The sequence below is a fragment of the Puntigrus tetrazona genome, chromosome 10, assembly GCF_018831695.1.
Source record: "Puntigrus tetrazona isolate hp1 chromosome 10, ASM1883169v1, whole genome shotgun sequence".
Lineage (NCBI taxonomy): Eukaryota > Metazoa > Chordata > Actinopteri > Cypriniformes > Cyprinidae > Puntigrus > Puntigrus tetrazona.
The window spans coordinates 10,929,803-10,953,039 of NC_056708.1; the positions used below are offsets into that span (position 1 = coordinate 10,929,803).

General features: G+C 38.2%; 1 protein-coding gene and 1 long non-coding RNA gene across 2 annotated transcripts in view; both read right to left on the minus strand.

The window, feature by feature from the left end:
- Positions 1-15,913, minus strand: part of med13a (mediator complex subunit 13a) — a 52,923-nt gene extending 37,010 nt beyond the window's left edge. The window contains exons 1-2 of the mRNA XM_043250187.1: positions 15,324-15,913; positions 11,223-11,457 (exon numbers count right to left, since the gene is read on the minus strand). Of these exons, the coding sequence (XP_043106122.1) occupies positions 11,223-11,457; positions 15,324-15,389 (301 nt within the window). The 5' untranslated portion in view covers positions 15,390-15,913. The remainder of the gene's footprint in view (positions 1-11,222; positions 11,458-15,323) is intronic.
- A 1,316-nt stretch (positions 15,914-17,229) lies between these two features.
- On the minus strand, positions 17,230-20,665 carry LOC122353057. Its single transcript, XR_006251956.1, has 3 exons — positions 19,238-20,665; positions 18,872-18,945; positions 17,230-18,740 (listed from the first exon to the last, which is right to left on the minus strand). It is a non-coding gene; the product is annotated as an uncharacterized LOC122353057 (long non-coding RNA).
- Between the last annotated feature and the right edge of the window lie 2,572 nt (positions 20,666-23,237).

Genomic DNA, 23,237 nt, shown 5'->3' on the forward strand with positions numbered 1-23,237 from the left:
TGGCCAGAGAAAAAAAAAAATTCTCAATTCTCAATTCTAAAGCTTTTAAGTCATCGCTCCACTTTACTACAACAGACAAAAGATGAAAATTTTTGTTATATAAAGCACCAGCCAGACGGGATGTTTCTTAAAGAAATAGTTCACCCAAAACTAATGGGTGAAAAAAATAGGTGACTAATGGGTGAAAGAAACTTGAGGGACTTATATGTCCCTCGATAGACAGCAATGCAACTACCACTTTCAAGGCCCAGAAAGGCCATTGTTAAAGTCCATCAGTGGTTCAACCATAATATGATAAAGCTACGAGAGATAATATGATAAAGCCCCAAAAAAAGGCTCTCTGATTTTAAGAAAGTTTTTAGAGGTCTAAAAATAAAGGACGTTCTTGTGGGTTTGGAACGACATGACAGCCAGTAATTAATGACTGACTTATTTTTGGATGAACTATCCCTTTAAGTCTACATAACCCAAATGTGACAAACAGTGCAACACGTAATCACCCAAATGTCCTGCTGAATTCAAAACAATTAAAAGCTTGGGCTATTAATTGTATTTGAAAGCCTCTGATTCTGCAGTTTAAAAGAAACCGATAGCTGAAACCCTTCATTTCAAAGCAACAAAAATTCTGCTTGTATTTTTGATTTGACTCAAGTTTTAATTAATCTGATTGCCTAGATTCTCGCAAATGCCATCTTGCCCCGCACCGACTAGTCTTGCAGGTACAGTGTCCAACAGGGCCGTAAATCCGAGCGCTGGTTTGTTTCTGGATCACGTTCGGCTGTGGCCTCCATGCTTCAGTAATCTCATTAGGAGTCACTGCTTAAACCTGGCAGCTCTTAAGCTCCTTTCAAACATGTCTCTGTGCAGCACAGCTCCCATGAGCACCCAGGGGCTGCACGCATTACACCACCCACCCACCCACACTTGCCCGCCCGCTGGTCTGCAGATGGAAACACAGCAAATCTACTTGATAAAACAGTAACAAACAGCTCAGATAGGATTCCCCGACAACGCAGACGTCTGACAACATATTTGCTGCCACAGTATCCTAAAACAGACACATTTGGTTGTAGGTGACAACAAAAACTCACTCGATTTTTTGCATGTAAAAAGATGAATTTTCAAACACCTCTTTCTAACCAAATCACACACATTTTCGGCCATGCGTATTTATTTAAAATGCTAATCTTTATCGACTACTAATTGCATCTAACAAGTCTATAAATGTTTATGTTTCTCCTTATGACTGCTTTTTGCAATAAATGTTTAAATAAAAGCTATTTTAACTAATGACTACTTTGATCAACTATCGCTAAGAGTACAGCACATTCAGATCATTCCGATATAGAAGATACATTGTGGTCCAAATCATAAGGTCATTGAGTCAGAGTATGTCTGCATATGATGAAATAAGCGCAGACTGAACGCAGCTGAAGACCTGGAATCAGGCCAGAAGGCAAATCTATAATTCGTTGATGTCTTCTGAAAAGGCAGCAAGTACCACAATTCACTTTTAAAGGATGCCATTGATTTGACTAACAGCTTGGCAACAATGAAACACCTTGTCTTTTGTCAAAGCAGAAAGAGAGGCACAGAATGAGAGAGAAAATGAGGTGGTTTTGGCTGTCTCATGCATCTTTTAATACTCCAAGTGCGGGGCCAGCTACTTTTCACCTGTACACACAGACATACATTCTTGATAGGATCATTCATTGTAAGAAGCGTTAACCTCAGAGTCCATGAAAGTCTCCCTTTCATGTAACACAGAAAAAAAAAACATTGGCAAGAGACATCTAAAAGATTATAATTTCATAAACAGTTAAATATGCAAGAGAAGGTTTAACGATATCCTTCTAAAAACCCTTTTTTTGGCCATTTTGTTTAATGATGCAAGGCTGGCGTAGAAATTACACACTAAAGCTTTTAAATGACAACCTTGATTTAAAACTATGCGCTTTAATATGAAAACTCTGCTTTAGTTAATAAGCGTTTTCTCAAATTGTAAGACGTCTGGATGGAATCAAGATGGAAAACTGATGAAGGCATCACTGTCACTTCCACTTTTGATAACGGCAAATCATGCGCCTCACATTTTTATACAAACAGCTGCTGTAAAATCTGCTGTTGAGAGCGTCAATGGCAAATCCAAACCATCGTGTTCACTATTTCTACTGTGGGGAGGAGGCACCTGGTCTCTATCAAGCGTTCCCTATGACCTTGTCTCTTATGGTCTAACCACTGCCCACAGAGCGCGAGACACAAAGAGAGGAAGATAGCTGACTTACAAAGAAACAAGCGCTCGAAACACTGCAGGGCGCAAACGGCACTTAAACACCCTTGAAATATAAACACATTAAGCTTGGAGAGCAAAACAATATTAAAGAGTAATTCATAATAAATAAATGCATAAACAGCGCTGCCTCTTAAGGTATATTTACATTTTGATAAACGCATATTCGAACGAAATTTACATTAAGAGTGCACATTAAATCTTAATTTTAAATGCATGAAATATGAACTGTAACAGAAGCATTGTTGAACACACACTGGCTGTGTTTATTTTGTAAGGGTAAGATACTGAACCTTTTGTTTTTTTAAAGAACTCGGTTTAAGTTATCAGAGGAAATACTGTATTGACTTCAGGACAACACCTGTAATATTGCAAGACTATAAGACTAACACAAAAACCACATCGTTGCCACAGCCTAGCCATGGGTGCGTGTCCTAAAAGAATCATTAGCTAACTATTGTTGTCGCTAGTTATACTGAACTCTATTTTTTAAACTTTTTATTCCAATTAAAAATAGAATTGCATTTGTTAGATAAATGATGTGCAAACAATATTAAAGCAAATTAGGCTCCAAAAACAAAATGGGAATGGATAATTACCCAAGACTCTATCACATCTAAAATTGTAAATAAGGTAAATGATTTCATAAAATATTAACAGTTGTAATATTTAAAAATGCTGTTGTACTAGTAGTGGTGCAACAGATCAGATCATACTACGGATTTATATATAAAATCAGCAATACAACAAGAACAATTGCAGAAACTACAAGAACAGATATGAACAGCCTACAAAATAAAAATGATACGCTATACAAAGACATATAGACTATAAAAATCTAGGGATAGTTTGCACAAACATAAAATTCTGTAATAAATAACTCGCCTTTATTTAGTTTATTCACTGCTTCATAAATTGACAGTTGAATGTGATGTCACATGCACTATTTCAACAATGTATTTACTACCTGAGATAATCAGAAAGCTCTCGGACTTCATCAGAAAAGTATTGCAATTTGTGTTCTGAAGATTAACAAAAGGTCTTACAGTTTTGGAATTAAAGACAATTTTCATTTTTGTGCATCCTATCCCTTTAAGATTAGATTTTTATACACTTACACATATTAATATTGCAAATGTGTAGAGAAAGTGAGAAATACAGAGCTTTACCCTAACCAGACCACAACCAGGACGCCAGAACATGCTGGTCTTTTCAGCAGTCCTCTGTATTATTCAGTACACTAGCAGTGAGCACCATATTATCATCCCTCAGACACATGGGCTCATAATAGCAGGACAGTGAGCCGTGCCCCTTAGTGTAGAGCTGCTCCCCACAGCCACAGGTTCCTATGCAGGAGTCATTAGATCAGCTGTAGGGTCATTAAACAGAGAGATTAATGTCTGCTCAACCATTGGCCCCCGGGGATTGAGCCAGACCAGGGAAGAGCCAGAGCCATGCTCTACAGGAGCCTCTTCTCTTTCTTCCTGCTTATTTTCTCTGTTGTCTCTTTCCCCCATCTCCATCTTTCTTTATTTCTCTCTGGCTCATCTTCATCCTCTGCTGTAATCTGTCTTCCCTCTCCCTCTCTCTATATGCACCTCCATCCCTTTCTCTTCTCCTTGTGCCCTTGGCTTTCCTTTATTTCTCTCTTGCTCTCGTTTGTTCTTTTTCCTCTGAATTTGAGAGCAGAGCCTTACAAGGACCAGAGAGCTTCAATTACTAATTAATGACTATTTCCAAAGATGACAGGAGAGCACAGCAAGAAGAGAGAAATGCTGAGAGGAGAAAAGCATAGAGATGGAGGAAAGAGAAGGCAGGGCTCCCCTCTTCCTTGGATTGGGGAATTTAGTACAAAAGCTAATGCATCATCAGGACAGGGTGAACAAGTCTGACCACACCATAGTTACAGCAGCATAGACACAGAGCACTTGCTGAAGATTGTAAGTGCATTTCAGAGACAGTTTAATGGGAACAATCATCAATACTGATTACAGCTAATACCATTTATGACACTTCTACCAGTTCTTATATTATGACCACATTTCAAAAATTATGAAACTTAACGCTTCTAATTTGTCACCAAATTAAGTAGTTACATTTTCAGACAGTGACAGCATAGAGTTTTTTTTTTGTTAAAGAATTTAATACTTTTAACAAAGATTAATTAATTTACAGTGACAGCATAGAGTTATTTTGTTATTACTCACAAAAACACGCACATACATACACACACACACATACACTATATATATATATATATATATATATATATATATATATATATATATATATAGACACACACAATGAATGCTGTTTTTAACTTTCTATTTTTAAAGAATCCTGGAAAAAAAAAGTTTTACAAAATGATCCATTATCAAAAATTTTGCACTGGTGCATCCCTACTGAATAGGCTTCTCATCAACTTCCTAAAAACCACCTTGAACAAGTTAAACCAGGTTTCTTCCCACTAAAAGGGACAGATAATCATTGATCTATTTCACATGTCTGCAGGTCTTGACCATTAAGCCAAACAAAAGCAACTTTCAAGCACAATGTAAACTGATGTTCGCAAGCATTACCGGTAAGGGCATAAAATAGATTGTTATTGAATTGTACATTTCAACAGAAAGAACCAAAGCCCTGCATTACAGAAATAACACACAGTCTTGCAACACAAAGCCCTTAACCTGTCAAACGGCACAACAAGATTAACAGGGGGAAAAATACAAATCAGACCTCACACACGTGGCGAGAAGAACAAAGAGGAGCTTTGAGTGTTACGCCGAGCATCAAACCACCAGCAGTGTAAATCAACCCAAATCTTTCTCCTTCAATAAAACAAATGAAATAACACCAATTTCAGGTGACCTAGAAACGTCTTTTTATCACTAAACAGAATGTGTTTGTACAAGACCCATGCTGTTTTCTGGTAGGCATCTGGCACAATGTCTGATTGTCTGATCACGTTGCTTGACTGTTATGGTATCTGAATTCTGTTTAAAACGGAGGAAACGGCGGAAGGTCGGGGAAATTGAGAACGACAACAACGCACCTTCTGAAGCAAAGGAACTTGTATTATTTCCTTTTGCACTGACATCATTTCCTGCAAGAGGCAGAGCTCTCCAGCCGTGGGTCAAAGGTCGAAGGTTTACAAATGGCCTTCCTGGGATGATCTCACCCTCGGACGCCCCTACGGTCTTCAGACATGCAGTGTTGTCAAGGAAAGGCAGCAGCAGACATCATCTCCTCCAGTGCACTCAGTTCTCTCTGTGTCGATAGGATCCAACATGTTTTCAAAGAACCTTTTCTCTGAGCGGCTCAGCTCTGTGGCCCGAGGGTTCACGCTACACACAGAGTGCCAATAGAAGATTCCTGCTCTTAAATGCATGGCTCATATGTCTGACAAACAGTTCGAGTCAAGCCACAAGCACACCAACAGAGTGCCTAAGAGTCATGGCCTACGTGACATCTGGACAAATACTAAAAGTGTGTTCATTACAACTTGTGCCATTATGTTGGTGAGAGACTAACAGGCTCTCCATGTACTTTGCTTACTGCTCCAACTAACACTTGGAACGATTCGTTTTCTAGTGGCCCCACGCAGCAAGAAGTTAAGACTGACTCAAAATAAATTTGGCCAATATTTTTGACTGTTATTACCAAATGATTGGTTAGTTCATGGCTGAAGAGGGAAAAATAAATAAATTTAGGCTGTAACAGAAATTGTGCTGTCACGGTATCAACTTTTCTTGATTCGGTACAGATACCAGAGAAAATCCAAGGTTCTCTGCACCAACTTCAGTACCAAAGCATGCTAAGAATTTTTTTAATAATCAAAAAAAAAAAAAAAAAAAAAAGTAAAAAGTAAACAAAATACAAATAATGCCATTATTTAAAACTGTGTTTCAAGTTTTTCCACAATTAATAAAAGTATGAAAAACAATTTTCAAGTTTTTCAAAAAACAAGTTTCACCCAAATTTGCCTTTTAATAAATTTTTTTGACTTTTTTTGTAAATAAAAGGGATTTACTACTAAAAATCTAAAATAAATAGTGATTATTTCTTTATTATTTCTTCTATTTTTTTAAACAGCAATGGTAGTAGTAGCCTGGTACATACATTACACATTATAATTTACATTATTATTCATTCATTCAAAGACTCGCAGAACAAAGGATTCATATTTGTGTTTTAATATTTAGAGATACTAATTCATAAAGCAAACTGTAGGCTACATTCCATTTTTAAACTGGATTTCGATAAACAAATGCAGATTTGGTAAGCAAAAAAATAAAACATTTCAATATCTTACCAACCCCAAAACTTTTGGATAGTATTGTATGTTTAAAATAAATACAAATTAGGTTGTGAAAAATAAATAAATAAATAAATATATGGATGTGAATGGATGTAAATAAAATCTGGTTGTAATAAAAAAATAAGATAAAACTTTCCAAGAAATGCAAAAGATTTGAGCGAATAGTGCCTCATAAAACACACACTTCATCTTTGACTAATTTCTGCAATGTCTTCTGTTGTAAGCCAATATATATGGAAGATAATACTCTGTTAGTAAAGTATGCACTCTCCTTTTTCCTCAAATCATAAATTTAAACATATCTAAAAAAAAAAAAAAGTTAGTATGACTATGAGCTTTAATTTTATAGCCTGAAAGCCCGTCAGCCTTCAGCATAATGGGTATCACCAGCAGCTGTCTTTGAGCTATGCGGTAAACAGGTAAGCCCTCACGAAAAAACCCAGAGGAGGGAGAGAGAGAAGAGGGGAAAGAACAGGAAGAAAAAGAGAGGGAGAGAGAAGCTGCCAGCACAACTCGCACCACAGGGAGACTGGCAGACGGGGGAGGGAGCGAGAGAGTGTAGCAGACGAGTGTCAGAGGAGGAAAAATGAGGAAGAAATGAGCCCTACAGCAATTACCCTTACAGACAGACTACAGCTCCTTAATTTCTATGCAAAAAAGATCAGAGAGGAAAGGGAAAAAAAAAAAAAAAAAAAAAAAAAAAGAGAAGGAGGGAGGCAAAAGGGAGAGAGAGGAAAAGCAGAGGGGAGGGAGCGAGAAAGAGACAGAAAGGAGGAGGGAAAAAAGACCTTATTCATGTCTCGTTCTGTGGATGCCCCTGGATAGAACCGACATCAGCAAGCGCCACCGACGGGAACAGAGAGCAGCAAGGGGGAGGGGAGGCGATCGGACATTTACATAAAAATAGAGGGCCGTGGTCTACCGAGGAGATGCTCATTTACTCCAATGGCAGTTCGGTTATTCCAGATCATTCCATCACATAGCAAGCGGAGCGCTGGGATTGGCTCTCTCTCGCGTTCCATTCAGAGTCGGCTAAAGTTGCCTCTCAAACATCAGCCAAATGGCCTCCTGTCTCATTACATCTCCGAAACAGCACTCCGTGTTTTCTTTCACTCACTCACTCAGTGATTAAATACGTGGCTTCAGAAGATCCGTCAAGTTCTTCCTTCACTTGCTCTTCCCTTGGGACGCGAGTGATTAGTTAACAGACAGGAATGGCGCTTGCCACAAAATTTTAAGACTTTAACAAGATAAGGAACAAACAAGGACGAATAAACATGTGGAGACACCAACATCTGAGCCGAAACAGCCCCAGACAAAGCCTCAGAGTTACACTATTGTATTAACATCCAATCACAAGAGGGCCGAGCTGAATGCAGGAGTAAAAACTCTTGTGGATCAAATAATTGAAACTACACTCAAAGGAAATCAAAAGAAAAAGTGACCACACTATAGTTGTAATGTAAACGCTAACGCACCCTGCCCTTATTAGTTACTGTCGCCATGTCCGACAAGCATGCCGCTTTCACAATACACATTATGTCCTAACACAGTAATAAAAATAAATAATACAAGCAAAGAGTAAACTGACAACACGTCAACAGACAAGACAGAGGTGGTATGTAAAAGGGTCTGAGTTTTCTAATATTGCCATTTAATAAATATTAAAAAAAAACATTTTGTGGCTCTTTAGCGCGTTGTGACATCACTATAGCACAGTTTAAGCGGTACGTGAACCAATCTCATATTTACTTAAAGCATGAAATAAACATCAATGAACATCAGAACACATTTTATTCCATCCGTGGAAAGTCAACCCACATTAATCTACTCTCCTGTCTGATTTGTTTGTTGGACAAGCTGGGGATTTTGGGTCAAGATTGATCAGATCGCTGATTGATCAATCAAGCTCTTTGCAAAGGGTCAACTTTAAATGAATCCTGGTGCTAATAAGAAAAGAATTCAACTTTGGCAGTTTGGTGATGCTTTAAAAGAAAACCATCTGATCAGCAAAAAAAGACACGGGTCGGGTTTAAGTGAATCAACTGAAAAAAAAAAAGTAAAATAACAACAACAACAACAAACAATTCACAAGTAGCTGCCATCCCAAGAACAAACTGCATTTCAAAATACATGAGCAAAACACAATATCACTGTATTTTTAATTTAAATAAATGCAGCTTTAGATGGCCCAAACTGTTTGAACGATAGCGTGTTTTGACAATCAGCATCAGTTGTCAACTGTCAAAATATGTGACAAGTGTCCACAACAGATAAATGAGATGCATGTTAACACCAGGTGTAAACAAAGTTGTAAAATCTGAGACAGAGTGGAGAATACGGTGATGTAGAGGTCAGCAGCTCTAGCCACTGTATCCAACACGAATCTTCTGATTTCCAAGCCTGTGATTCTTCGATGTCGAATTTCTAACAAGTCTTAATTATGGCAGGACACATGCATTCTGGCCTGTTTGCTAGATTCTTGAAACCTTCTGAGACGTGTTCCTCAAGTGAAGCGTACAACAGAAGTGATAGTGCCATCTTTCATTCTCTCTCTCTATCCTCTAAAGTCTCACAGGACCTGCTGTTCACTGATTCACACCTTCACTGCCAGTGTGCCAGTAGGGATCTAAATCAGGTGCTCCGTGGTCCAGCGCAGGCGAATATATTTACGCGCGCGTGTGTGTCTTAAGAGCTTAATCTTTATTGCATCCCATGGGCCTCCGCTGTGTTTGTACGAGGGCCAGCAGAAAGACGACTGCATGTGTTTGCGAGAAAGACATCAAGAAGTGTGTGTCAAGAGAGATGTTGAACGAGCAGCAGGTTCACACGTCTGTTGCAAGGAGAGAAGGTCAAGTGGCTATGACCCTGCTGATCTCAAGACGACCGCAGGCATAACATTTAGTCCTGAAACACAGGCTGTTTGACACTTTATCTTATCCTGAATTAGATTAACAGATGCCTACAAGAGGAACAAATTAAAAGTGCACATCTTAATGCGCCATTTGAAAATCTGGATTAGCTGTCGGATACAATAAAGCTGCAATAAATTCTACGCTCTTCTGACAGTTTTGCCAACACCTTATGACCAATTCATTTGACTTTTCTGGCAGTTCAGCAATCTCTTCGAAAATAAATATTAAAAAAAAAATTTAGTTCACACTAAAAAAAACAATTTATACAGGCCTCGAAATCACTATTTTGAAAATTCCCTGATATTACAGGGTTCCCACAGTTATGGAAAACAACAAGTGAAGAAAGAAACTAGAGGTGTCAAGAGGAAGAGAGAAGCACATGTCTGACTTCTCCTCTGAGAGTCATGAGGCACAACTGGGATGCAGCCATTATAGCAAACATCTCCACAAACGAATGAAAAATATAGCAATATCTCTTGTGGAGAGGGATATTATGGAATGGGTGAATTGGTCATTCTTTTCCCCAAAAGGCTCCATTTCTGTCCCTCCTCTGGCACAAAGAACGATAATGAGGGAGGGTCAATGGACAAAGGGAAAAAAATAAATCGCCTCTTCCTATTTCTCAAGATCATCCCATTTTTCTTTCCTTCTGTTTCTCACTGTAAAAGAAGGCATGAATAAAGATGGGACAGGTCCATCTTCTCGGTCCATAAAGGAGGGAAAAAAAAAAAAAAAACAGAAAGAAAGGTGGAAAATGAAAGCTTTTCCGCAGACATCCATGATGCTTTCTGCTCGTTCATGCTTCGATGCTCTTCATTATTCGATCCTTCAAAGAGCTTAAGAAATAAAAATGAGGCAAAACTTCTTCGATATTTCCTATTCCTTTCTTTTGTCTTTCATCAAACCGAGGGATTTGCACTCACACACATCGGATGAGAAGTGACGCTGTCACAGACTCTGCTGCTCTGTTTCATACAATGCAACACTAACCCAAAACAACAATAACCCTCAGGTCTGAGTTAGCAGAGCGAGAATTGATCTTAAAAGAAAACGCAATTATAAAGGCATTTCACATCATTTCTGGTGCACAGATCTACAGGTGATCACTTCTATGAAAATTAATCAAACACCTTCAGACCAGTCTGTTCAAACGCAACAGAAGGCTCTTGATCTATTTTTATCACTCTAACAGCTCTTGTAAACATTTAAAATATTGTAGCGTGTAAAAACTTAATGGCACACTTTTTAGGTTTATCCGCAAGCGACAGACGCCGACTGCTAAAATGGGACTGTAGAAACAATAACCGAAGATCTTTGCATGGGCCTACGGCACATTTTGATGACAAGTAACTAAAATGCACACGCAAAGAGTGTGTGGGTGTGAGAGAGGGAGGAGGAGGAAGAAATTCAGAGAGACCACAGTCGATAGAGAATGAGAGATAAAGTGGGCGAAAAGAAAAAAAAAACTAAACTGAAAAACGCAAAACAAAAAGGACTTTTCGTTAGAGCCAGTGAAACATAGTGAGCTGCCTACCTAGACAGCATGAAAAGGTACTTGGGGGTGCCATGATAGCATATCGCCACATCTTTTTTATGCACCAAAAAGACCAGTGCTTTTCACATTGACAATGCTCAAAGATGCTATCAAGGTGGGCAACTCACTAGGTTTTAGAATAAACTCATGAGTTCAAAAGCTTACCTGTCAGTTCGTGGTGGATGAGATCAGAGAAGTTAGGATCGTCGCCCCACCAGAAGAGCCAGAGCTCCCGGCGTCCCTGCCTCTGGCTTCGCCTCCACACACTCAGCACATCCGCCTTCAGACAACGGCTGAAGCTGCAGAGGATGGGGTCCTCCTCGGTGACCGGGAACAGAATGGGTGCCGAGGTCGGACCTTGCCACACGTACCTCTTCCATTTTATCCCTGTCAAATCAGCCTGCGAGACAGAAAGTTTGCATTAGCTTCTGTAAGGCAGCTCGCTCAGCCACTGCGAAAAGACACACATATTCGGCAGCACCTAAAAGTCTTAGTGCTGATCTATTATCTGGTTTTAAGACCAAAGATAAACGGCCCTGATGTGATGGAACAGACCCTGGAACAGCAGCACTCGAGCTATGAAATACTTAATGGACCCCAGCCCAGGAGTTAATCCTGCCTTAATGATCCGCTGTAAGATCAGCCATACACAGACCGAACGGATATGAGAAATCAGAAAAACAATGAGTGAAGCATAGGATAAAAAGACTTGAAATAAATACAAAAACAGGAATTTTCAAAAAAATGAAGAGGATAAAAATAACTTCTTTGAGCAAAAATTAACAAATAAAACAATGTGATATTATGCACATCCTTAACTGACTTGGCAAGACAGGTCAAGCAGACCTCAGCTTTTATAAACTGGACAGCTGCATTTATAAAAAGATCAGGACAAAAACAGCCACTAATTGTTATAATCTATAAAGCCTGACTAACAGCGAGCTTAAAAACATTATTTCTCATATGCACTGCAAGTTAAAGCCAGAGATGGAAAAAGACCGTTATTTACAGCCATGTTCACAAAAATGTTCATTTGTTGCAAAGTGAAACTTGTTGCAGCTGTTGGAAAATATTTCCATCTGACTTTAGGAGTGCAGATCAAACACCTGCAAAATATGCAAAGAAAACATCTGCAGAGGATGCACAGAAGAAAAAAAAAGCAGCAGAAAAAACTGTTACACACTTGTTAGTGAAACTAAAAATGCGACAAATCTAGCGGTCGAAATTTAGGCCGTTGACAGCTGAAGGGGGGGGGGGGTGTAACCTTAAAGACATAAAGAAAGAAATTGGCTGAAATTTAAAAGGAAAGTAAACAGCCTCATGAAGCACTCCATTTTTCCAGAACAACATTCTTGTTTTCCAAAAAGAGATTTTTTTTGATAGAATTCAATACAGTCTAAAATTAGAAACAACCACAATATGCAAAAACATCAACGGAAAAAGTGTGTGTTTTAAGGGCAGGAGTCATGTTCGGCTTGGAGAATCTGGATCCTTTGACTTTCCACTTAAACTTGAGTGGTTTGTTGGGTCATGGCCTTCCACATAACTTCCTCCTTTGTCACAACATCTCTCCTTCCTCTCTCTCTCTCTCTCTCTCCCTTTTTCACAAAAGTTTTACAAGAAGCCTTCTGAGCGCTGCCAGGAACGACAGCAGATGCTTCTCATGAGAATCAAAGCAAACAGCTGAGCTACAGGTGAAGTGACACCAACAACCTCCTCGAGACCCACTCCATCTCACGGCCCAAAACTATCAGACGCTTTCTCTGTTGTTCTCACTCCCGGGAGATGCTTATCAATAGCGTCTGTCTCACATTGCTTCAGCCACTCAAAAAAGTCAATTAGCGCTCGAAGACCAATACCCCTGTAGACCGTCCAATGACAGGAAAATAGCTTCACATGCACTCGAGATAAAATCTGTGACTGTTTTCAAAGCATTTAACCGAAAGGTTTCATCTTCAAAAGATTTCACAAGCGTAATGACCCCACTAAACTGACTAGTACAACTAAACTTGAAATGTCAATCACAAGAATGATTGCATGAAATTGTGCATCACACAACATTACAGCTTACTTCTGGCAAGCAGTTTTTAACGGCTAGAAGTAAATAGAGTGAATAAACAAACATTTGATCAAATCTTGTTGGCTAAAAAGAGGTTGCCTGATGCTTATTAAAGTTCCTCGCTCAATTTCAAAATTATATTTACTCCACCTGTTTGGTTAATATTATGCACTAAAATTTAGATGAGCATGTGTTATGAGGCAGCAAATGTGTGTGCTGAAGTGAGACAGAGTTTCCCATGAGCTGAGCCTTACAGTGGTGTGCTAAATTTACACCAAGCAAAACAAAACGGGGTCAAACACTTTAAGAGCTTACATGTACAGAGAAATATGCACATGGACTGTTCTGCACGATCATATAGTGAGGCTTATAATACCTGAACATCTAACATAAAACAAAAGTAATTGAAATGGGTGAGAAAAAAAAAAAAAGTTGGCACACCTGTAACTAAACAAAAAACAAAAAAAGTCTCTACCGAGACAGAGCTCAGAAACGAGTTTCTGGAAAACTGCAACTATTCATATTCAAATCATCAAGCAATACATTCAAACAAAGTGTGCAAACAGGCTCTCAGTGGAGCCATCCATCTTCAGACAATATCAGAGATTGTGCTGTGGCAGTAATAAAACAGAGCAGGCATTAAACTGGATAAGCTGAAGTTATATAATTCACCACAAGGCCTTGACACTGTTCGCGAGAGCGTGTCTGTGTACTTGTTTTGTTGTACTAGTGAAGGACGCGTTTCTGAAAAAGTCAAATATAGCAAAACCTGCATACACCGAACAAATAACATCTGTTTTCGGATCTAAAAATGCAGAGATGGTCCATAGGAATTATAATTAGCTTAATCGAAGAACAATAGAAGTCAATGGGAAGCCAGCATGTGTGTAAGTGTGTTTGTGTGTGTGTCGGGGAGCTGAAAAGCGCTGTAAACAAGCCTGCAGGCTCCAGGAATGCCCCATCTATTTCAAACCCCATGTCTCTTATTGCACACATGAGGTAAACCCCAAACCCAGCACTAGTTATTTTAAGCCAAACAACTGATGCGTTGCTCACGCGATTAATGCAAATGCATCAAATCTGTTAAAACTATCAGGAAAAAAGGGATTCCATAAAAAAAAAAAAGATTTTAAGCATCATTAAGCAAGCTGATAGATTGTTTAATGTCACCTCAATTTTAATATGTATTGTAACATAGTTATGCCTTTAATCAAAAGTCAAAGTTTTTCCAAGTTAATTTTGCTTTTTCTAGAGTTTGGCTCAAGGTCATGACACTGCAAAATGTTTATTATTGTAAAGGGGAAATGAAGGCAGATTATTCTACAAATAACTAATAATTAGCTGCTTAGCTGCAATTTAAGGTATCGTGACTAATGACATACTAAATGAAAAAATTGTGTCATTATGACAAAAAAAAAATCTGAATTATGGAACATCACATCAATTTAGTAATGGGCAGTTAATATGGAAACAGTTGGGATAAAACTTTTTGATAATATTTTGTTGTTGTTCTTATTTTTTATTATTACAACAATAACAGGTATACAATTACATTTAAATCAACAACACATAGGCCTACTTAAGAAAGTAATAAGTTAACACAGGCCAGTCCAGGTAAAATATTAAAATGTAAACAAAACAACAGCAATGATAATGACGCTTGCGTTTTTAAAGTGTGCTTTAAAAACACGTTTTTCATTTGCCAAACACACAGACAGGCACGAAATGCACTTTTCGGGGGAATGACCCAAAATAAGCCTGCAGAGAAGCGTGTAAACATTTATGTAAACACCCCCGAACATAAGAACATGGAGTTTGAACCGAAGCCTAAAACCCTTCGTTTTACACAACTCCCAAAACTAACACGTTTTTTAAAAAGAGCGGAGTAATTTATACTTGCACAAAGTGCTGGTAAAAAGAAACTTTAACTTTCATTCTGCCAACACTCTTCGTTACGTGCAAATACGTAAAATCAAAACACGCCGCCGTTTTGCGTTAAGCCGTGTGGTGCAAAACACCACAAACATGTAATCCCTTTAGAAAAGCTTACAAATAAGCAAATAAACAAGCAGCGTGTGTTTGAATCACACACATACACTGGGCCCTGATCTTGCTCGCTCTCTCTCTCTCTCTCCACTGGAGCTGATGTTAGCATGCTAGGCGGCTAAAAATGGCTGCTTTTTCCTTTTAGTTTTTAAATCTCTTACCAGATAGAATAGATTGGAATGGCAGTCCTCCAAGCTGGCCCCGTTCGGTACGAAACAAGAACTCATCCTTTCACTGCGCGCTCGAACATCCCATCATCGGGCTTTCCATGGAAAAAGAAAAAGAACGTTTCTCCGAATTCGAGTCGAATGTGAACGGAATTATTTTTAAACAATCGGTGGGGGAATGGAATTCAACAGCCCCATTCGATCGCTCGCGCCTCCCGCGTTCAGTCCGAATTAGAAGATAAAAAAAGAACGGCCTCAACCGTCGACGAGGCTGTGGGGGAATAGATTACATGTAAAAATAGAGGAGGAATGTATTATTAAAATAGAAAAAAAGGAGAGCAAAAAGAGGCAACTCTCCCCCTTCCCCCTTGGCTTAAAAACGGTTTTAGCTTAAAAACGACTCTCTTATACCTCCATCCCCACCGAAAGCGGTTTAAAAACGAAAAACATTCCGCGTTAGAAGCGTCGAAAGGTGACGAGAAACTACATGAAATAGCTCATTTTCATTTAAAAGCGTATACTCGGTCTGTGTTCCTGCTGGTTTCCATTTGAATTCATGGATTCCTTTCTCTAATGGCGGCCACAGGGAGAACTCTGCCTCCCGGAGCCCATTGGCTGCTCGGCGGTCATGAGGGGCGTAACAACACTGCGAGCGACGGGCGCCGCCGCTAGGGGCGCCGCTGAGCAAACACAATTACGATTGGCACGCATTAGCCCTGCGCCACCTAGTGCTCATTTCATGCCAAATTATTCCCAGGCTGTGTATGTCGAGCACTTGTTTTAGTCGTTGGAAAACCCATGCGTATTTGCCTTTTGTTGAACTTTTTTTTTTTTTTTTTTTTTTTTAATAATACTACTTTAAAATGTAAATCAGTCGTTCGTGGTTCAGGGGTGCTCTGGCGCGTACAACGATTTATAGGCTATGCATTTAGATATTTAGACTGTAAGTGGTAATAACGCATTCGTTTTAGACATTAAACTATTAAAGTTAACATACCAAAATAAAGTAAACTGATGTATAATACTACCAGTAAAACTGATATTCAGACACTTTGACCGGACCATGTTTTTGCACAGTAACAGCTGACAGCTATTCAATCTAGTTCATTACCTTTCTATCAAAGTTATCTTAAGACATTATCAGTTTGTTCTGACATATTTTGACATATTTTCTTACCATATAGCAAATAAACTGTGATAATGTGAGAAATGATGAAGGTGTCTAAATAAATTTTAGACTGCATTCAAACTCAATATATTTATGTGACTATTTGCACCAGCATTGTTCGTATCAATTGTCAAAACGTTCAAATAAGACACTTTTTTATTAAAAGAAAATCGTAACTAATTTCAGTCACACATGTGAACTATTTCACACATAATCGTTTGAAGTAACTGCGCAATACAGTTGAGCATCTCCTTGAACGTGTCCTTGCATTTTTAAGTGGTTCCATAACAAGGGAAATATTTTTTTCTCTTTTCAAGAAAATACATAGTACACATAGTACGCAAATACATAGTACAGTGTTATAAGGCGTAGTTAGACACGCAGCTGACTGAATGAGATTACTTTCACTCGAGGGTTTAAGTGAGATGTATTTCCACAGACATAATAATCAGATGCCGGCTTCATTTGCTGCTTTTCTAATGGTAGTGGGGCTTGTCTGGCTGAAGTGCATTTAGAAAATGAAAACTTCATTGACGAGCACACAACCTATTAGCTACATTGGTGCTTCACAATAAATTACATTAGGCCTATAGATTTGTACAAATATTCAAATAATACGTCCAGTAAATTAAACACTTTTACTTTAGATAATGCATGTTTGTCAGAGGTGAAATTATAAAGGCTTTTGATGTGAAGAGGAAGGATGGATTCAAAGAGAATTAGGTGGATAGATGGCTGCGTTTATTTACAAGGTCATGTCTCACATAGAATAGATGGCAAATTCCCATTGTTTGTCCATTACATAACTTTTTTTCAACATACCTAATTATTAAAAAAAAGTTGATTATTCATTTATTATTTTGCATATATTTATAATGTTGAAGTTCATTTTTATCGTAATTTTTAACGATATTTTATTACTATTTCATGTCAATTATTTTTACGCAAATCTTTATCAATAAGCATGCCAGTGCATTTAGACTGTCTTTTCTGCAAAGCTGATTCGCCACCTCCTTCGCTGTTTGTCTGATACCCACACGCACGCACACACACACACACACAAACACACTTTCACACGTTGTCACGCGGGGCACATAAGACACGCGCTAGCAGACCCGGGACTCATCAGTGGTCAGTGGAATGTGTGTCAATAGGAGTTGCAGGGCCACAGTTCAACAGCAGACCTGCTGTTTACACAGGCTAAGTGGTGATATCCTTCCTGCTCCTTTCAGCAAAAGTGGAGTCAAGGAGGGATTCAGAAGTTCAAAAAGGGCATTGCGTGTGTAAATACAGGAGCAGTCTGACTGCTTCTTTCAGTGCATACATAAAAATATATGCATTTACTATCACACAAACACGCTAGATATCAACTTCAAATTACACGAAGCAAGATTGTGAATACTCATTTTTTGAACAATATAAATATCTTTACTGTTGCTTTTATCTAATGCACACTTACAGACATATATATTTAAATCTTGCTCCAAACTTTTGAATGCATCGCCGTTTCCAAAAAAATATTAAGCTGCAAAATCAGTTTTCAACACTTGAGTGATAGTAAATGTTTCCTGAGCATCAAATCAGCAAACAATATAATTTTACGATATTTTACGTTATGTTTTGATTATATAAGTGCAGCTTTGGTAATAAAAGGAGACTTCTTTCATTTTGTGAATAATAAGTTTACCTTTAAATTAAATGTCATGATAATAATTTTATTAACTTCCATCATTTGGTCAAACGCTTCATCATAGTGAGTTATCATTATTTTTGATGAAGGTTCCTGCTTCCAGATCTCAGCTGCTCTCTTTCCCATCACTGCAGGTGTGGATCAGTCACCGGAGACACCCTGAACAAGGGTCTTTGAGGACCTCTCTGCTCTTCCCAGCACTACAATCAGTCTAATACCCTGTTAGCTCTTCAAGCTCAACCAGAGTACACAGTAAGGGTTCACGGTTATTTTGGTAAGAGCTCCAAACCACTGAATGGGTCATTTAGGGGGTAATTGTGGCCCTGGCTGAGTTCTCCGCTGGATGTCCTTGTTTAGAAACACTGAAGGATTGAACAAGCATCTCTGCCCCTCTCATCTCTGAAAATGCCCAGTGCTGTTTTTGTTTGCAGAGAGGACCTGCTGACCACAGACGGAAGCTGCCTCCGACCATAAACCTCCCCTGAACCGTGTAAGATTGTGTCAGTCAATACCTTTTCAGCTGAACTCTGGGAAAGCCTTCTCTTTTGTTGCTCTAAGAAAAGGAAAAAAAAGAAAAGAAAGATAAAATATATATATATATATATATATATATATATATATATATATATATATATATATAGATAGATAGATAGATAGATAGATAGATAGCACAATCACACTTACTGACACTGGGAGTTTTTAGCCAGTTGTTAGGAGGTCTGTCTATTATCAGAATTCTGCAGAATTTGAACACCAAACTAAAAAATCATACAAGGAAAATAATATTTTTGGTTTGTTTTATAATGTTGTTGTTTTCTATTATTATGACATCAGGACACATGCATCATACAAAATATTTCTGACTTTATGCACACACAAAATCCTCAAAATACATTTTAATTCAGAAATTATAGAGACGCTCATCATGCAGGTGTATACAATTCGTGCTACATATGAGTACTATTTTAGTTTTTGGTTTTTTAATTAAAGGATATGAAATGAAAATTTTCTGAAAACACCTTAAGGATGGATATTTTTAAACAAACATACAGCCTTTTGCTTCACAAGATGATGGAGCGGAGCTGTGTGGGTTACTCTTAGATTGTTCTGATGTATTTATCAGTCGTTTGGACTCTCATTCTGACGGCACCCATTCACTCCAGGGGATCCATTGGTCAGCAAGTCATGCTAAATTTCTCCAAATCTGATCTGATGACGAAACAAGTATTGAACGGAAGGGACACAAGATGAGCATAATTTCATTGACTCGTATGCATACAGTCAGAAATTAGAGGGCAGTGTATCAGCAATCTTTGACACGTTGTTCTGCAGAATTCCACAGATCAAAAAACTTTTTTTTTTTTTTCCAGATTCCGTCTGGATCTATCACTTAGCCAGGATTGCTTTTGTGGTACTGCTGTGGTATACAGTAGAGGCCAGGGCTGCAAGACTGGAAAACACTGTTGAACACACAGGAGATTAGCAGGAACATTCCCCTGTACACAAATGCAGACATGACAGATGCTTTTGTTGTGCACCTGACGTGGGGAGGGGTGTTCTGCAGGGCTGCTGCCTCTCCCAGCGACACACAACTACAACCCAACATCCCTGCCGCTAAATAATCTGACACACTTTCCCTCTCTCTGCAGTCTATTGCCGTTTCAGCGCTGTTAGAAATCATGTCGCCTCTCTCCCTCTCGTACCCGCTCCCTTCCCTTCTCTCCACGAGCAGATGGATGAAAAGCGGCAGTATCGCGGCTTCTTTTAGTTAAGCTGCAGAAACAGCATGAGATTAATAAATTCAATATGAATAGAGAGTTAATGAAAGGCGCCTCTCCCCCTCCCTTTCAGCGGTGTTTTCTGCCGTCTGAGGAGTCTGTAAGTAGCACCATTGAAAAGCAGGAGTCAGCAGAAACAGCCCATGGATCGCAGACAGACTTTGACCTCTGCAGATTCCTCTGTGGCAGCTCACTCTGTCATTCCTCTGCAGTTCCTACCAATAAACACATCAACACTTATGTCTGACACAATACGGGCGCAAAAACGCGTTTTGTAGTCAAAGGACAAACAGTTGGACCTACACAAATCCGCTGTAAAGTTAGTATCGCATGGAGTTAAGTTAATTATAAGGCTTGAAATGTTTCCCTAAGCTCTGTCACTAAGCTTTTTTAGGGCAGGGGTTTTCAAACATTTCGCTCCACCCCCAAATATTCACTGTAAAAAAAAAATTGATGTCGTACACAAAACAAAGATTATTGAAGTATGCATTACAATTTCCGGAATTATGTTCAATATATTCTGTGTTAAAGTTATGTTCTGTAATTTAATTAAGCGTGAAATTTACTAGCAATTGCTGAGAGAACACAAAAGTTTTTTTAGTCTACTGATCCACTTCAGGAAAGGGTTAATCATGTAGAAATGTACATATATTAATGTATAAAAAACCTTCAAAAAAAGTATTCAAATTTGTCAAATCCTTTTTTTTCATTATACTAAAGCCAAAGTAAATTTTAAAAATAATACTTTTACCTGGAAAATTTTGCTTTGAAGACAGCCTTTGTTTCCACAATAAATATTTTGCAATTACTTTCTGTTCCGGTGAAATCAAATTAAAATAAAACTAAATAAAACTTTACCAAATATATATTTATTTTTATTTACTTTTTTAAAGAAATTAGTAGTTTTATTCAACAGTATGCATTAAGATGTCTATTTAAAATAAATGCTTTTGGTACCGTTCATCAAAAGAAGCTTGAAATAAAAGTATTACAATTTTTCAATATTATATGTATATATGTATGTGTGTGTGCATGTATAGGCCTGTATATTAAGCAACACAACCATTTGATGCAAAAAAGCTTTGCTGAACCATTTGATTCATTATATTATATTCAAATAGAAATTAAATTTATATTGCATATTATATGGCATATTCCTGTTTTGCTATATTATCAAATAAAGACCTCGGTGAGCATAAGAGACTTTTTTTTGAAGCATTAAACCAAAACTTTTGAGTGACAGTGTACATATACAAACACATGTAACGTGTGAAATACTTATTTTAAAAAAGCTGTCACCTTTTACACGGAAGGCAAGACATATTCCTCCGCGCTCCACCAGCAGATGTTCAGGCAGAGGACAGAGCACCTATGATTAAAATCCTTTTGACATTCAGTCAAATCTGCAGCGCACATGACAGATAAAGTAAAAGCACTGAAAGATGTCAAATGAAAAAAGATTAAAATAGCAGAACCTCAAATTTAGAATATTTTTTGACATTTTTGACACGTGTCTCTCGAGGGACTCGGGAACAGATACGCATCAAGCATTCTGTGGAATCCAGAAATAACACCCGTGAGCATCACCTCAGCAAGCCTGCAGAAGTCCAAACATGCTGAGACGTCCACAAGCAACAAGACACTGAGAAATCAGCCACCCACACAATCTGGCCCTGCTTTCCCTCCGCTCGTCTCAAAGGACAGAATCAATGACAAATGAAAACCACGGCCCGCTCTTAAATCAAAGCGTGCACACGCTGCAGTTTCCACCTTGAGTCTGGGTACAGGGGCTGCCAATTAGACATGAAGCAGTGGGTAGTCGTGTCCTTGCCAGGTTATCCTCAAGGACAGGCGTCAGAGGAGGAGGGGGGGGGATGCTGCCACAGAGGACATGGCCACAGGTTGGCCATCTGACCACAGTTGTACAGTATTTCGACATGAGACGCACGCCGAATGATTATGTAGGCATTTACACGGCTGATACGATGGGAACCCCAAACGTCCAGCTAAAAATGATTTTCAGCCACAAAAGAAATATTAAAAATGAAAGGTAAGCTCTCATTCTGGATGGGGAAAAATTGTTACAGATAATGGGACATTTCATGTACACTGAAAAAAGAAACTATACATTCCTATAGTAAATTTCACAATTAATAAAAATGAAACAGCACAGAGTACAATAAATGTTTTTTTTTGGAAATCATTTATTTTAAAAAATGTCTGTCATTATAGAGTAACATGGTGCTAAATGTAAAATTTTTGTAAGTAAATTTTTTAAATCTAATCATTTTCAGTGAATAAACCTAAACTGACATTCCCAGAATTCAATGTATTTTTGTTAAAAAAAATGTAAATGTTTTGTTTTTTATTATTATTATTACTATTATTGAAAATTTGGTTATTCTGTTATCTCCTTTAGTTAAATGATTTGTATTGGTGTGTATTATACTGCAAACCTTTTAAATATTAGTACTTACATCAGCTTGTATGAAAGCTACTTTTGAAAAAGTAAAAATGTTTTGCAAAAAAAAATAATAAATATATATATATATATATATATATATGTCGGATGTCGGAAAATAAAGAAACGTGATTTCCTTCGGTCTTACTGTTACAGGCCTGACAAGACCAAAGGCGTGTGGATCTGATTGCAAAGCTTTATTCAAAAACATGGACAAAACTGGCAGGGTCAAAACAATGGGAAATCATAGATAGAGCTGATTCATTTTAAAGAAGAAAGTCATATACACCTAGGATGCTTTAAAGGTGAGTAAAACACATCTAATCCTTTAACATTATTGACCTTATCAACCTGTAAAAGTTGCTGCTGTATTATTTAGGGTAACGGCAAACACAGCTCTAAATGTAACACTTCTTTGCTGTGTACGACGTGAAATTGCTGCAGAAATATGGTAGAGTTAATGTAAAACAGATTGCACTCGGAGTTTTTAACAGCATTTATGGAGTTGTAACTGGAGGAAGCGTGTGACAGACCGGCTGTTATCCGAACGTGGACACACACATTATCAGTGAAACACTTCTCGAGTGAAAGCGCAACAGCAAAAGACACAATTTAACGGATGTTAACACAAAGAGCTATAAAGTGCGACAAGTGTGCGATAAACACTGATGATAAATAGTAATATGCTCAGTGTGGCATGGTTGTGCGATCTGACGCTGTGTGTGCGCACGTGTGTAAAATTGAAAACGGTCGGAATCAATATGGGTATTACAGCATTAGCCATGGAGAGATATACCATAAACTGTTATAC